Source organism: Rhagoletis zephyria, unplaced genomic scaffold (genome assembly GCF_001687245.7).
Source record: "Rhagoletis zephyria isolate East Lansing unplaced genomic scaffold, Rhagoletis_zephyria_1.1 Rzeph_scaffold_10063, whole genome shotgun sequence".
NCBI lineage: Eukaryota > Metazoa > Arthropoda > Insecta > Diptera > Tephritidae > Rhagoletis > Rhagoletis zephyria.
Window position 1 is genome coordinate 5,110 of NW_016167141.1, and position 14,153 is coordinate 19,262.

At 33.1% G+C, this 14,153-nt stretch overlaps 1 protein-coding gene across 1 annotated transcript; it reads left to right on the forward strand.

Annotated features, from left to right (window-relative positions):
- The first annotated feature begins 11,676 nt into the window (after positions 1-11,676).
- LOC108376210 (uncharacterized) lies at positions 11,677-12,525 on the forward strand. The gene is made up of 5 exons (XM_017632403.1): positions 11,677-11,952; positions 12,007-12,124; positions 12,181-12,287; positions 12,344-12,450; positions 12,508-12,525. Exons 1-4 carry the CDS (start codon positions 11,873-11,875, stop codon positions 12,345-12,347), a joined length of 309 nt encoding a protein of 102 aa, XP_017487892.1. The 5' UTR covers positions 11,677-11,872; the 3' UTR covers positions 12,348-12,450; positions 12,508-12,525.
- The last annotated feature ends 1,628 nt before the right edge of the window (positions 12,526-14,153 follow it).

Here is a 14,153-nt window from a genome sequence, read left to right on the forward strand (position 1 = left end):
CTCTATACTTAAGCATTTAATTTTGCAATTAATTATGCAAGGAAAAAATTTAATAATAATGTGTTTTTTGTTTTTATTGCATTGTATGGAATCTGCACTTAATTTCATTCAACTACATACGCACATTAGGGCGGGTCAATGTGGATGTTTGTTTTGGTATGGCACCCAACCATTCTTACGTATGTACATACCTATATGCGCAAATCTTTGCATTTTTTTGTGTCATTCTCCTTTCGCCAGAACAAAAAACGCTAAATGATTCTTCTTGCATTTATTTCAATCAATAAATCAAGTATTTGAACAACTTTAGCCTCAAAACGTTTGTTTAGGCGAAAAAGTACAGAAATTACTCCTTTTTTATTGTCACTCGAAAAAATAATATACACATATTTTTAATAACTTTGAGAAGAAATAGAATGTTCATATTCGAGGCAATAAAAGTTGACATCAAACACAACATATTTGTTAAGTTTCAAGAGTGTACCACCAAATATAAAAAAAAATGGCAGCATGCATTCTGCATCATTCTGTCGCAACTGTTCTATAAAACATTTGAAATTTAAGGATTTTTTGATTTTAGAAGTCTAACAGCCGCACTCAGAGTCGTTTAATGATTACTTAAGGTGTCCCTCAGTAACGATTTGAAAAAATTCCCTCTCAGAGTCAGTTAATGATTCATTAACAGCATTTAATGTACATTAAATTTAAGTAAACAAAAACCTTTACTTAACTTTTTAACGAATCATTTTGAAATTTTTTGTTTGTTTTCAATAAATTTCAATTTCGATAACGTTGCTGTAACAGTGGCAATGGCCCAGTGAACAGAGCACTTTCTTGTCATTCAAGAGATCCGAGTTCAATCCTCGGCAACAAATTTTTTTTAATACACTTTTTTTTTAGTTTTATTTCTTAGAAAATTCATATTTTTTATTTTATTTAACGTTTGAAAACTTTTTTTGATTCATCTTTTTTCTTTTAATTGCAGTTTCTCAATTTTTTAGTTTTTCCTGTTATAAAAAAAATATTTTTTTCATTTCGTTTAGTTTTTAGAAAACGTATTGCTAAATGATAAATATAATAACACTATTAGCACATCTTACAAGATAGTTGTCTCTCGAAAGACTGAGGTGAGTTGAAAGACAGATGCTAGAATCGGCATGTTATTGGTCTTGTTTGTCCTTCAGCAAACAGTTTCAAAAAATTTAATTAGATTAAAAAAAAAATGTTTCCTCTTTAAAGCCACAAAATCTATAAATCAAAAGAAAAGTAAATCAAAAAAGCAAAAAAATTCAATAAGGACAGTTTATAAAAATTGAACAAGAAAAAAAAAATAATTAAAATACGGGAAAAAAATGTTCCTGCCCTAGCACTCGAACTCGGATCTCTCGAATGGCACGCCAGTGCTCTGCTCACTCAGCCATTCCGTCTGTTGAACCAGTTTATACTTTATTTCAAACTGAACGAAAAAAGTGAGTAATCCCAGCAAACATTTGGAGTCATAAATGAGTCTTTAAGGAGTCCTATTTCGGACTATTACGCTCATAATGAGCTCATTTAAGAGTCCGATATGAGTGTGTTTCCCTTCCTACGAATGTCGACTTATATGAGCTTAAATTCATACATCAAATGAGCGTCAATATGAGTCATATTGGACTCTTATTGGCCTCATATACGGCTCATTTTGGACTCTTTTAAAACAAGTTTTGGCCTCATATATGACTCTTTTTGAGACCTGTATCGGCCTCATAAATTGCTACATTCGGACTCTTATTTTAGGTTGCTCTTTGAGTCTTATTCAACTCACTATATTTGCAAAGGCATTCCGCAAAAAGTCCATGCAAATAACATACATACATACTCACATGCATATACACATTCCAACATGCATTCAATAGCAGCAGCTGAAGCTAAATTTTGTTCATTTTTTGTTTTCTAATTATTTTCAATTTCTGTATAAACACGTTTAGATATAAATTTCAAATCTTTATTGTTTTTATATTGGCACAAGGTGCTGGCTCATAACTTGGCTCATATATGAATCCTAAAAGATTCATATAAGAGTAAAAAATTTTTTGTTTTTGAAGCTCATATTTCTTACCTACCTAGGACACCTTTCGGACTCATATATTCTGAACGCTCAGAATATGTTTGCGGGGATGCCACAAAAATAAAGGGCCGCAACTGGGGCCATACTTAAATTTTCATAATTTCATAATTTTTAACTCTGAGAGGAAACATTAATTAACAGATTTAACGATCATTAGTTAAGTGCCCATTAGATCTAATTTAAGGATCGTTTCTGAGTGCGCCTGTTAGATACTTCAAAATTTTAAAATTAAACAGTGAAAATATTAATCTTGCCAAAATGAGGCAATTTAGGTGTGCCACCAAATGAAAAGAAAAAATAAATTAAATTGTTTTTAAGATGACCATGATTTGCGAAACGAAAATTGCAATTTTACGATTTTTACTAGCACACTTATTATAAAATTGAAGAAATAGAAAAATATTCCATGCCAATATTAATTTACACTTAATTAATATGGCTTTTAAGTTAAGGTGTGTGAGTGAAGGTGTTTGCTGAGTTTGTATGTTGCTACGAGGCGTATACGTTACATAAACAACAACATACGGGTATATGAGCACGAGTTGTTATTTTTATATTTTTTAGTATATCACTTCGGTTTTAATTTAAATACAGTTTCGCGACGGAATTTTGTTCTTTGTGCAAAACCGAAGATAATGCACGCCCAGAACACGTTTTTGTCGAAAAATGTAACAACTAGTCAGATTTGCTCATATACATACATACACTCCAGGTCGCAATAATAGGTACACGTTATTTTATTCAGTTTTTGCAATTTTTTTTTTATGTAATCTATTATTTATATATCGAGCCCTAACCGCCAAAATAACGTAAGCGACATTCTTTTCAAAATTTTCTTTTTGATGCAGAAATATTCCTAGAGCATTTAGATGAATTTCTGCATCAAAAAGAAAATTTTGAAAAAATGTCGCTTACGTTATTTTGGCGGTTAGGGCTCGATATGTACATATGTTTACAAGTCTAGCCCATTATATAGGAAGTACGATATAAATCCACAGAAAAATTCTAAGTATGCAGTTCTTTGTAGCCCATTAATTTCTAGTATAATAAAGAGCAAGTGTGAAGTTGCCCGTTGATTTTTAATTTTTTTTTTTTGCTGACGGTGTCACGCATTTTTTTCCACACAAAGTGTGTTCGACTTTTCTGCATGTTTGTGGCTTTTTAACAATGTCGCTTTATGGCAGGCTTACTTATATAATTTTATTTATTATGTTTCTATGTATGTGGTATGTTCATTAAGGTATACATTAAAATATCAACATCATTCCCCCTTTATTTTGTTCAACGCGCGAAATAAAGACATCCACCAAAATTTTAAAAGCTAAAAATAGCGCTACCAGGGTTTGAAAATAATAACTTTTTTTTTCAAATAACAAAACTTCGACAAAAGTGGATATTTGATTAGCTATAACTCAGCGAGCTTATGAATTTATATGAAAAAGTTTTAATAGTATATCAAGTATGTAACGGGTGATTTTTTTGAGGTTAGGATTTTCATGCATTAGTATTTGACAGATCACGTGAGATTTCAGACATGGTGTCAAAGAGAAAGATGCTCAGTATGCTTTGACATTTCATCATGAATAGACTTACTAACGAGCAACGCTTGCAAATCATTGAATTTTATTACCAAAATCAGTGTTCGGTTCGAAATGTGTTTCGCAAACCCAATTGCTGCGAACGGCGACGAATCGACATTTCACGGTCTTCAGCAACACTCTCAGAAACAGACGCAATATTCTCTTCTGTACGCACTGTACGCATTCGTGTGGTTGGTTTAATGTCCAATAAAGTAAACTGAGTGCGAAACTTGGTCACAATCGCATTAATTGTTTGCTCACTTGGTCGATTATGTAGACCATAAATCGGACGTAAAGCGAACCGAACACTGATTTTGGTAATAAAATTCAATGATTTGCAAGCGTTGCTCGTTAGTAAGTCTATTCATGATGAAATGTCAAAGCATACTGAGCATCTTTCTCTTTGACACCATGTCTGAAATCCCACGTGATCTGTCAAATACTAATGCATGAAAATCCTAACCTCAAAAAAATCACCCGTTATATCAGATTTAAAATGAAAATTCTTTCGAATTGCGCCGATTTTTGTTTAATTTAAATTTTTTTAAACCCTGCGACACCTAAAAATAAGTTTAAAAAATTTAAATTTTTCGATGAAGAAGAAAAGAAAAGAAAACTTCTTTGTACGCAGAACCCAATAACAGGAGGTCCCATATATATAAATAATATGTAAAATTTATTAGAATTCAAGTAAAAATTTGGTAGAATTTTGGCGATTTTTTTTTTATTCAAACTTATTCAAACCTTGGAGCGATACCTAAAAATGAGTTTAAAATTTTGAAATTTTCGTGAATGTTTTTCTTTGTATGTTTTGTATAAATGAGTGTCACATAAAAAATTTTTATATTAACATTTTAAGGACCATCCTCATGTGCATACATTTAAATAAAAATCAATAAAAAATACGCACATATTTACAAATATATCCTTTCGCACAACTGCATGTGGCGCTCGAAAATTATGTAGCAAATTATAAAAATTCAGCCCAATAACTACAGTGCCAAAAACAACAGCAGCGATAGCAACGGTGACCACAAAAACAGCAAAAAATTAATAAACAATTGAGAAGGCGACAGAAAAGACAACAACAAGTCCAGTGCAACAAAACAATAGGCCGTAATGTTTTTTTGCATTTTGCCATTTATTTATTGCTTTTTAACCCGAGCAATAATTACATATTTGTACCCAAATACAAATATATGTACGTATGTGAATGAGTGTAGCAGGCGCGCGCCACAAAATATGCATTCATCCAGAAAGTGAGCTGACAATATAATTACACTTGACCTTTTTACATTTGGAACGCGCGCCCGCACGCCGCCATCGCCTATCCTCTTCAGCAGCAGCAGCAGCAGCCGAGTGAAATGGCGGTAATTTCTCATGCATGCAAGCTACTAATATTAAAGTGTGTGTGTGTGTGTGTGTGTGTGTATGGGGTGTGCTTTTGTTTTTAAGCACCGCTTGCAATTAAAAACAGCAACAACAAGGCTAGAGCGCGTCGGCAGCTGCTGCAACAGTGACAATGACATGTAATTGCTTGCAACAATACACAATTACTACAAGTGAGCGGCATCATAAACACACACACAAACACACACATATATTTGCACACATGCATAGATATCAATGCATTTGCATTTAACTAGAACAAAATGCATTGGTATACAACATAGCACATCTACTTGTATACACACTAATAGATTTATCCGTTGGTCACCAAACACCACACAAACATACACACACACACGCACATGAATAGTGGCCCAATTAATGCCAACTGGAAATCATGCATTCACCGTTGTTGCCAATTGTGGTGGTAGGTAATTATGCCACCTTGTCAAAATGTCAAACTATTTCAGAGATGATTGTGAGATGTGAAATAGTTGTTGTTATATGAATGTTTGTATGTATGTGTGTGTTTGCTTAGGTCAAAGTTGATGGCCGCTTAGGGGGCGTTAGTTAGCATTCTGCGCTAATTGTTGGTGGTTTGTTTTTGTTGTCTAGGGAATGGTCATTGTGCAAATTTGAATTTCGACATTACACTCGCCGCTGCTGCTTTTGAGGTCATTACGTTAGTTGAGGTGTGGCACAGCAGGTCAGCACATTGCACGCCAGCATACACTTACCATCTAATACATATATATATACACATATATTTGCTTACATAAAGTGGGCCAGTAAGGCGATTTAGTGGAGCATGCGAAATTTCTACGAAGTATCTATGTATCTATGTAAAGTAAACTTAGTATCTATTTATACACCTAATATAAGCGATATTTTGTAAAATGGTTAATTTCTTTGAACTATGTGAATCTATTCGCAAGGAATGTAAAATTTATTTTGCGATTATTATTTTTCCATAGAATATTTGAAATAGAAGATTCAAGGATATTAATTGTAACCCTAGTTTTGCTACAGGGTTAATATGTTATACAAAAACCTAAGAATTTTGGTAGGTTTACATAACAACAAAATCTTCTATAGATTAAGAGGAAGAATATTTATGCCAAATAGTTAAATTTCCAAAAAACCCGAGAACTCTCTATAGAAACTGTTTAAAGCTAGTGCAAAATCATTGGGAATCAATTTAATATACGATTGATGTTTCCAAAGTTCTGGGAATTGTGCTAGACTAGACTTAAATGACGTAGAACTTATAGGCAATGCTATTGAGGTCAGACGCGTTTTCATAGCACTGTTTTTGTAGCCATGGAAGACACAGCAAAATCTCAAAGAGCTATACGCTTCTTTTTGTGGAAAGAAGTTGCTAAAACATCAAAAATTATCCAGCGGACCACTGCAACAAGCACTTGTCAAAAACGGGTTAGGAAAGTTGCATTAGGATCCGTTATTGCAACAAGACAATGTAAGACACCACACAGCGCAAGAAAACCGAAGGATGTTTTGAACGATTTAGGATCGGAATTGCTTCCGCACCCACCTGATTTCCGGATTTTATACCCAGAGGATGTAGTCTGTTCCCAGATTTGAAAAATCCCATAAGGGGTTTCGATTTGAAAGTTTAACTGACATAAAACGTGCCATAAATAGGTGGATTGAGGAGACACTAAAAAAGTTCTTTGAGGACGGCTTAAAATAATTACTTTATCGTTGGGATAAATGTATTCTGTTAAATGGGGATTTTGTTGAAAAACTACATTGTTATATTGAGAAAAATTTATAAAATAATCAGCCACATTGCGTAAGTCGTAAATTAGGCTAAATTGTACGACTCGACAACATTGGCATTGTCTACTGTCGTGCTGAAATAACGAAACGAAACGAAACTATGCAGTGCCGCCAAGTTTTTAACTTTTTAGAGTGGGTGAGAAAGTGGAAGTGTTGGAGTTTTCTTACCCTCTTCTACCTTGCGCGAAGAATAGATGAAATTTAACATTTTTGGACCAACAGCAAAAACGAAATACATGTATTTTTTTTACTACCGCTAGCAGCTTATATAAATTCGCCTTGGTCGAAATCGTTTTTATAGAGACCAAAAGTCAAAGTTTGTCTGACTTTTTTATGGGAGCATTTGGGAAACTCCGAAAAAATCTCGAAACTCAATATGTAAAACACGAAGAATCCCGCAGAGTACCGAAAAACGTTCAAGAAAACTCCAGAAAGGCTCAAATAAATCAGGAAAAGTGTCAAAAAAAACCTGAACAGTCTCGAGATGCTCCTGTAAGGTCCCAAAAAAATCCTTAAAAATACCGAAGTCTCTAAAAAAAGCAGAAAAATAAAACGTAAAACCCGGAGAATTCCGAGAAGTCTCGAAAAAAAATCAAGAATATATCGAAAATTCTCTAAAAGGTTCCAAAAAAATCCAAAGGTTTCAGATAATCTTTAATTTTCACGGAAAACTATTAAAACTTCCGAAAAATCACTAAAATATCCCAAAAAAGAAAGAATAGAGAATCCCGAAAAGTAAATAAAACACAAAATATTCCCCAAAATCTTGAAGAGTCGCGGAAAATAAGACACGGCGAATAACCCGAAAAAGTCTTTAAAAAAAGTCCCAAAAACAAAAGAAAAAAACATCGGAAACCCCAAAATTCCATAAAAAACACGAAAAATTCCCAAAAAATTTGAATGCTACCGAAAAAAAACCTAAAAAATCTTAAAGAATCTCGAAAAATAAAACACGACGAATAACGAAAACCATGAACAAATCAAGAGCAAATTCAGTAAATGTCTTTTAAAGTCCAACATATCCCTAAAAAATCCCAAAAATTAAATCATGAATAATGTCGCTGAATCCGGGAAGACTGGTCTCCCGAAAAAGCGCCAAAAATCTCGAAATATCTCAAAATATCCTGAATGGTCCCGAAAAGAATCCGAAAAATGGAGTTTTTTATGAATAAAAATAGTTTCTTTTTGAAAAAAAAAAATCCGCTTAGATGACAAAACAGAACCTTTCCAATGATACCTCACAAGTCTAAACTGGAATAGCTTAAGTTCAGTTATTCAAGTTTTTCTTATACCAAACTTTGAAAAAAGTAAAAAAGAAAAACAGCATCAAAAATCTCATTATTGCGTTTCCGTAACAATTTTTTTAAATTTTTTAAAAATATTTTTATGCAAGTTTTTTAAGCTTAAACCGTTTTGTCATTTGACGGGATTTGTTTCAAAAAAATCTTTAAGAAACTATTTTATTCATAAAAAACTCCATTTTGGGAGGTATTTTCAAATCGGTCCAGGTCACGTAGATCTTCCAAAGTATTTTGGTGGCAGTGATCGGACTTAAAAAAAATGCTGTGTGGTAGAATCTGGGAAAAAATGTGGTAGACTCTAGAAAAATTTGTTTTAGTATAATAAAGTGCAAGATTGGGTGTTAAGTGCGTTGAGTTTTGGCATTTTTTTTTCCTTGACAGTGTAAAGCAGTTCCTTCCATACTAAGATATTTTTCGAACATATTTTAAGAGATTTCTGAGACCTTGCGGAGTGCTGCCGGCTTTTCTTTTTATCACATCAGGAAGAAGCGAACAAATGTGGCACGTTCCAGAAACAGCTAATTGGGATTTGCCGATTTTGACAATTCTCAAGTAAAAGTAAACGCCTCACAAACCTTAGATGCACTTAAACTTGCTAATACTTTCACAAAAATATCAATTTTTTTAACATTTTCGCTATTAATTCTTTTTATAAATCATATATTTTGCAAGTTAACACAATAAAACCGCGTTTCCTGTCGAAAAATTGAAAAAATGTACTATATTACAGTTTATTTTATCCTCCCATTCGGCTTTGTTTACTTGTATTTGAGAAATTTAATCGTCCCCGGGAATGCAGAATCTTGTATTATATCATTCTAGTTACCCTATCGCGTTTAGTGTTGGATAATTTTTGCTCTTAAAATTAAGAAAAATATGTCAAGCAAAAATAAAACTACTCAAAACGCGAATATGTGGTAGATTTCAGACCTTGAGTGGTAGATGTGGTAGATGCTCTAAAAAGTCCGTCTCAAAATGTAATAGATTCTATAATTCCAGTGGAAACACAGTACCAATTTTTTATTTTTTTTTTTTTTTGTATGGGGGGTGATGCAGTCTAATGTACATACATACATATATGTTTAATGCATAACCAAGTGAGCTAGCAGCCAACAAATTTATTCAGATTGGCACTTCAATTCATTTATCGCATATTTGCCTAAATCAAGCACGTATATATTGGCAAAATGCATTGCAGCGCGAATATCCTTTAATCCTGGCACATTTAGTTCTCTCATCATTACTTGCATGCATTTTCGAAGCTCTAATAAAATTTATGTGCATCTGCTGAATTATTTTAAAATTGTGGTGATGTGAGGTATTACATAGTTTTCAATTGCCAACAGCAAAAATTGTCGACAGCCTACTGATTGGTCATTGTTTAAAGGCCGGTTAGTTAGTTATGCGTATTTTCATGCAATATGCAAACTTTTTGTTTTGTTTTTGTTAAACATGGTCACTAACTCGCAAATAAGTGTAAATATATTCAGCCATATTATATCTATACGTACATGCATACCTACATACATACATATTTGTGCAAATACTAAATGCAGAGAGTTTTGTCGGTTTCGGCTCTACTATTTGCGTCAATGCACTTTCCTGCTGCTGCTACTAATTTTTCACCAGCTTCTCAAATGCATTTGCATTTCTATTTTACTACATATTTGCTTTTTAATAAATAAATACAAATAATCAAATTGGAAATTTTCTCATTTGAATGTATTTATAATTACAATAAATAAATTTCTACGCATATTTGTATATGTAAATAAACATAAATACATGCATACATACATATGCATGCATTAATTTTATAGCATTGCATTTTCGATAGACATTTTAACCGCAAGCATTCTGTATGTATGTACTCGTATTTAATTGTTATGTGAATTTTCTAACTAACTGCTGAGTGCATGAATTTTTAATTGATGTAATTTTCGTTGCTTTTTTAATTTCTTTTTTTGGTTCAATAATTGTTTCAATTTTGTCTGGGTGTTGATATTTTTTCTAGCCACCGTTTTTGCGGCATTTAGTTTTGATATTTTTTAATTACATTTTCATTACGATTTTTAACCACATTTTAGTTTATCCCATAACTAACGAAGTGTACTTTTTTTGTAGGAAATTAATAGTTCAGCAGTGATTGGTTTTTTGTAGCCTGAAGTGTAGTGATGGAAATTGGCAATATTGGTTTGAAACTAGCTGAGTGGTGGGATGATTGTGGGAGATTTTTTGTTTAGATGGGTCTGAAACGAAGAGAGTAAATGCGAAGATGGAACTGGATTATTAGCTTAACCTTTGGAGCGCAGTGTTCTTGAGCGAAATTTTTTTTATGTTTTTCCGAAGAAATACCCAGTGCTGGCTACTGTGGCTGTATGATTACAGGAGCGCGCTACTAATCGGTAAGGTTCAACCCTTAGACCAACCACCATCCGAAATTATTTTTTGCAGCGGTTGCTGTTCGTCAGGCAATGGAAAACTGCCGATTGTGTTTATTTTCATTGAAAACCATGTGCCCTTCGGAGTCGACGTAAAACTGTAGGTCCCTCCATTTGTTAGACAACGTTAAAGCGCAGACCGCAATTTGGAGGAGTAGATAGCAGTAGTAGGCAGTTAATAAAATGTGTGAAGTGCCAAAGCCAAAACCCAAGAAATGTTGCTAAATAAAAAAAATATTATTATTTAGAGACTGCAGAGACTGCTATGAATATCAATACTAAAAGTACATTTGAACGGTAGCCGTCGTGGCTATAAAATAAAATATTAAAAAATAAAATTCACCTTTACTTTAAAAAAAATTTTGTTTTACTATTTTTTGGGGTTAAAATAAAAGGCAAAATTTGCCAGATATTTCGTTTTAAAAAGGCAATGTTAAGATATAAATATGTGTTGAACCTGATAATTTCAGAAAAGTCACAAAAAGTACCGAAAAAAACCGAAACATGACAAAAGGTACTGACAATACCTCAAATATTTAAAAAAAAATTCTCGAAAAAATTGCCGAAAACTCAAAAATTCACGAAAAAGGGCCGAAAGTCTTGAAAAAATCTGAAAAGTTTCGAAAACATCAAAAATTATTGGAAAAGTGCAAAAAATAAAATAAAAAGAAAGTATTCCGAGAATGCCGAAAACCCTGAATTGAATGCCCAAAACGGAAAATTTTAAAATTACAGTACTCAAAATGACTAAACAATGTGTGTTTAAAAAATTCTCAAGATTTTTTTTTGTTTCAAAATTTCGTGTTGAATTATGAAGCGTGCTGGAGGGTACGCATAATTGCGTCTTATTCTGCACTTTTTATTCCACTTGGCACTTAGGCCAGCTTAGACCAACTAAGCAATTCTGGCTAAGAAAGAATCATGTCTTTTGAAAGACAGTAGGCCAGATAGTTTGAAAGAGTTTGTTTATTCTGACACGAAAGTCTTACAAAAAAACCACACTTGCCCATGATGCAATAAAGAAGGTGTTATACGTTCGCTTTCCTCTCGCTCTAATCGCCATTTTGAACGCCCTTAGGAAATTCAAATTGCCGCTTTGACCAACTCCTTTTTATATTACAGTGATTTTCTTGAAAAAGTACTAAAAATGGTACTCACACAAGCAAAACCATAGATCGACAACGATTGGCATCACTAATCGACTTTTTCGTCTTTGTCTCTATTGTTATTCGTTGACAATCAATATTAAAATTTATGCGAATTGATAGCTTATTTGTGGAAATTAAGAATTTGCAGCATTTATTGCAATTTTTGGGAAAGCAATTGCTCAAATCGTAAGTACTTTATGCATATTTGATATAGAATCTATAAATAAAATTATTCCACAGGTTTTCTGCTGTTTTGTGTGTATGTGAATTTCACAGACAATTCGTGTTTTCCGAGCTGCTTTTCAGTGCTGATTTCAAGTTGGATTTTGTGCTTCTGCACCGAATACATTTTCCCGTTGTAAGTACAAGTGGAATATATGAATATTTCTTATACTAATAGGTTTTACTCCTTAGCTGATTGAAGCCGTACTAATTGAAGTTTTCGCTGTTTACGTGGGTTCGCTGATCGTCGTTTCGCTGTGTTGGATTTTGTGCCTCTGCACGGAATACACTTTTCCGTTGTAAGTACAAGTGGAATATATGAATATTTCTTATACTAATAGGTTTTACTCCTTAGCTGATTGAAGCCGTACTAATTGAAGTTTTCGCTGTTTACGTGGGTTCGCTGATCGTCGTTTCGCTGTGTTGGATTTTGTGCCTCTGCACGGAATACACTTTCCCGTTGTAAGTACAAGTGGAATATATGAATATTTCTTATACTAATAGGTTTTATTCCTTAAGTGATTGAAGCCGTACTAGATTACATAGGTGAAAGTAAATAAAACCTTCTAAAAAATATATATGTATTTAGCTTAAGGTTGGGCTAGTATGTATTGTGCTTTATGATTTGCTAAAGTAGTTTTAAAAATATAAAAAATCCTCCTAACGCAAATCTAACTTTAACATAAAAATCGTTTCACTTAATAAATCGTTGAAGAATTAGTTTAATCGGGTAAGTCAAAATTAGTGCAACAGATTAAATTATTCAATACATTGCATACAAATTCTTTCATTTTCTGTTGTAGTATATATCCTATAAGGTAACAAAAAAGTAGGAAGTCTACTACTATTTCGTAAATGGGTTTCATTTATTCCCCGATTCTCACGTACTTCCAAAATACAACATTGAGCTAAGGGCGTACAAGTTGGCGCTGTCACAACGTACAACACCTGTATTATTGCATCATGACACTTGCCAACTTTCATGGTGAAAAGCTCTTTTGACAGAAAACAATTGAACATGTTCGAAACCAGTGATGCTCAGAGAGAGCTTTTGCTCTGTGCGCGTTCATATAAAATATACAGAGAGCTTTGAAGATGTCCGCCTGCGCGCTGCTCCAATAGTCGCAATCGTAAAGAGGGCAAAGCGCTGGCGTGCGCAATTTGTTTCTCTTTTTTAAATAGCATTTTTGAATTTAATTTGCTTTTAATTTTTATATTTTATTGTTTCAAAAAGATAACTATTATCTTTTTCTAAGTTCCTTTAATATTTTGAAACTCATTTTATGCTTTTTTCTTGTTTTAATTTATTTTCCTTTTTAAATTAATTTTTTGATTTTTTTTAGTGAACATATTTTTTAATTTCGTTGTTTTTATTTTTTTTTTCTTTTTTAATCAGTTGCTTTTTTTAATTTTTAATTTTAGGTTTTATTGTTTTAAAAAGAAAACTTTTTGTCTTTTCATTTAATTTGTAAAAAGTTATATATATTTTTTTTCTTTTTTTATAAGTAATATTTTTTTTAATTTTTAGTTAAAAAAATGTATACAAATTTGTTTCTTTTCTATTTAAATTACTGTATAAAAAACTTATTGCTAATAGAAAAGCAGAATAACGCTACGCCCGCCACGTTAGCAGATCTGTCAATTAAATTTTCGTAAGACAGAAAAGAGCTTTCAAGATATTGCCCAGAATTGTTATAAAAGTACCGAGTTGATTCCAATCTTAGACTGCGTTATACATGGAACCACTTGGATGGTATTATGAAGCCTGTTAGAGCTCTGATCTTCTTCAAACTTGAGTTCGTAAGGAAAGTATTGATAAAACCATGGTCGTATCAGTTTAGCCAGGCCTGGGCAGTGACAAAGGAAGTGTTGACGTTCTTGATTTTTTTCGTCATCTCTACAACTGTGGCACTAGTCGTTCGCTGAACATCCCATTCAGCTGGCATACATTCCATTGAGGACATTTAGGACCTCCACAATCAGCCCAAGTCATGGACGTTCCACGGAAAAAAGGTCACTGTACAATCTACAATCTTCGACGTGGGTTAACAAAAAAAAAAAAAAAGAATGCAAGGGGGTCAACTCAAGCTCGTTGGTTGGTGGTGTAGTACCACTGACAGCGGCTGCGAAACGCGAATCAATGAGTTCTAGCGTACTCATCGGTC

Bases quoted from the DNA above. Each gene is read 5' to 3' on its own strand.
- LOC108376210 (XM_017632403.1), top strand. From the start codon at position 11,873: ATGCGAATTGATAGCTTATTTGTGGAAATTAAGAATTTGCAGCATTTA. The intron at 11,953-12,006 runs GTAAGTACTTTA...ATTATTCCACAG, and splicing joins GGAAAGCAATTGCTCAAATC to GTTTTCTGCTGTTTTGTGTG. The intron at 12,125-12,180 runs GTAAGTACAAGT...TTTACTCCTTAG, and splicing joins ACCGAATACATTTTCCCGTT to CTGATTGAAGCCGTACTAAT.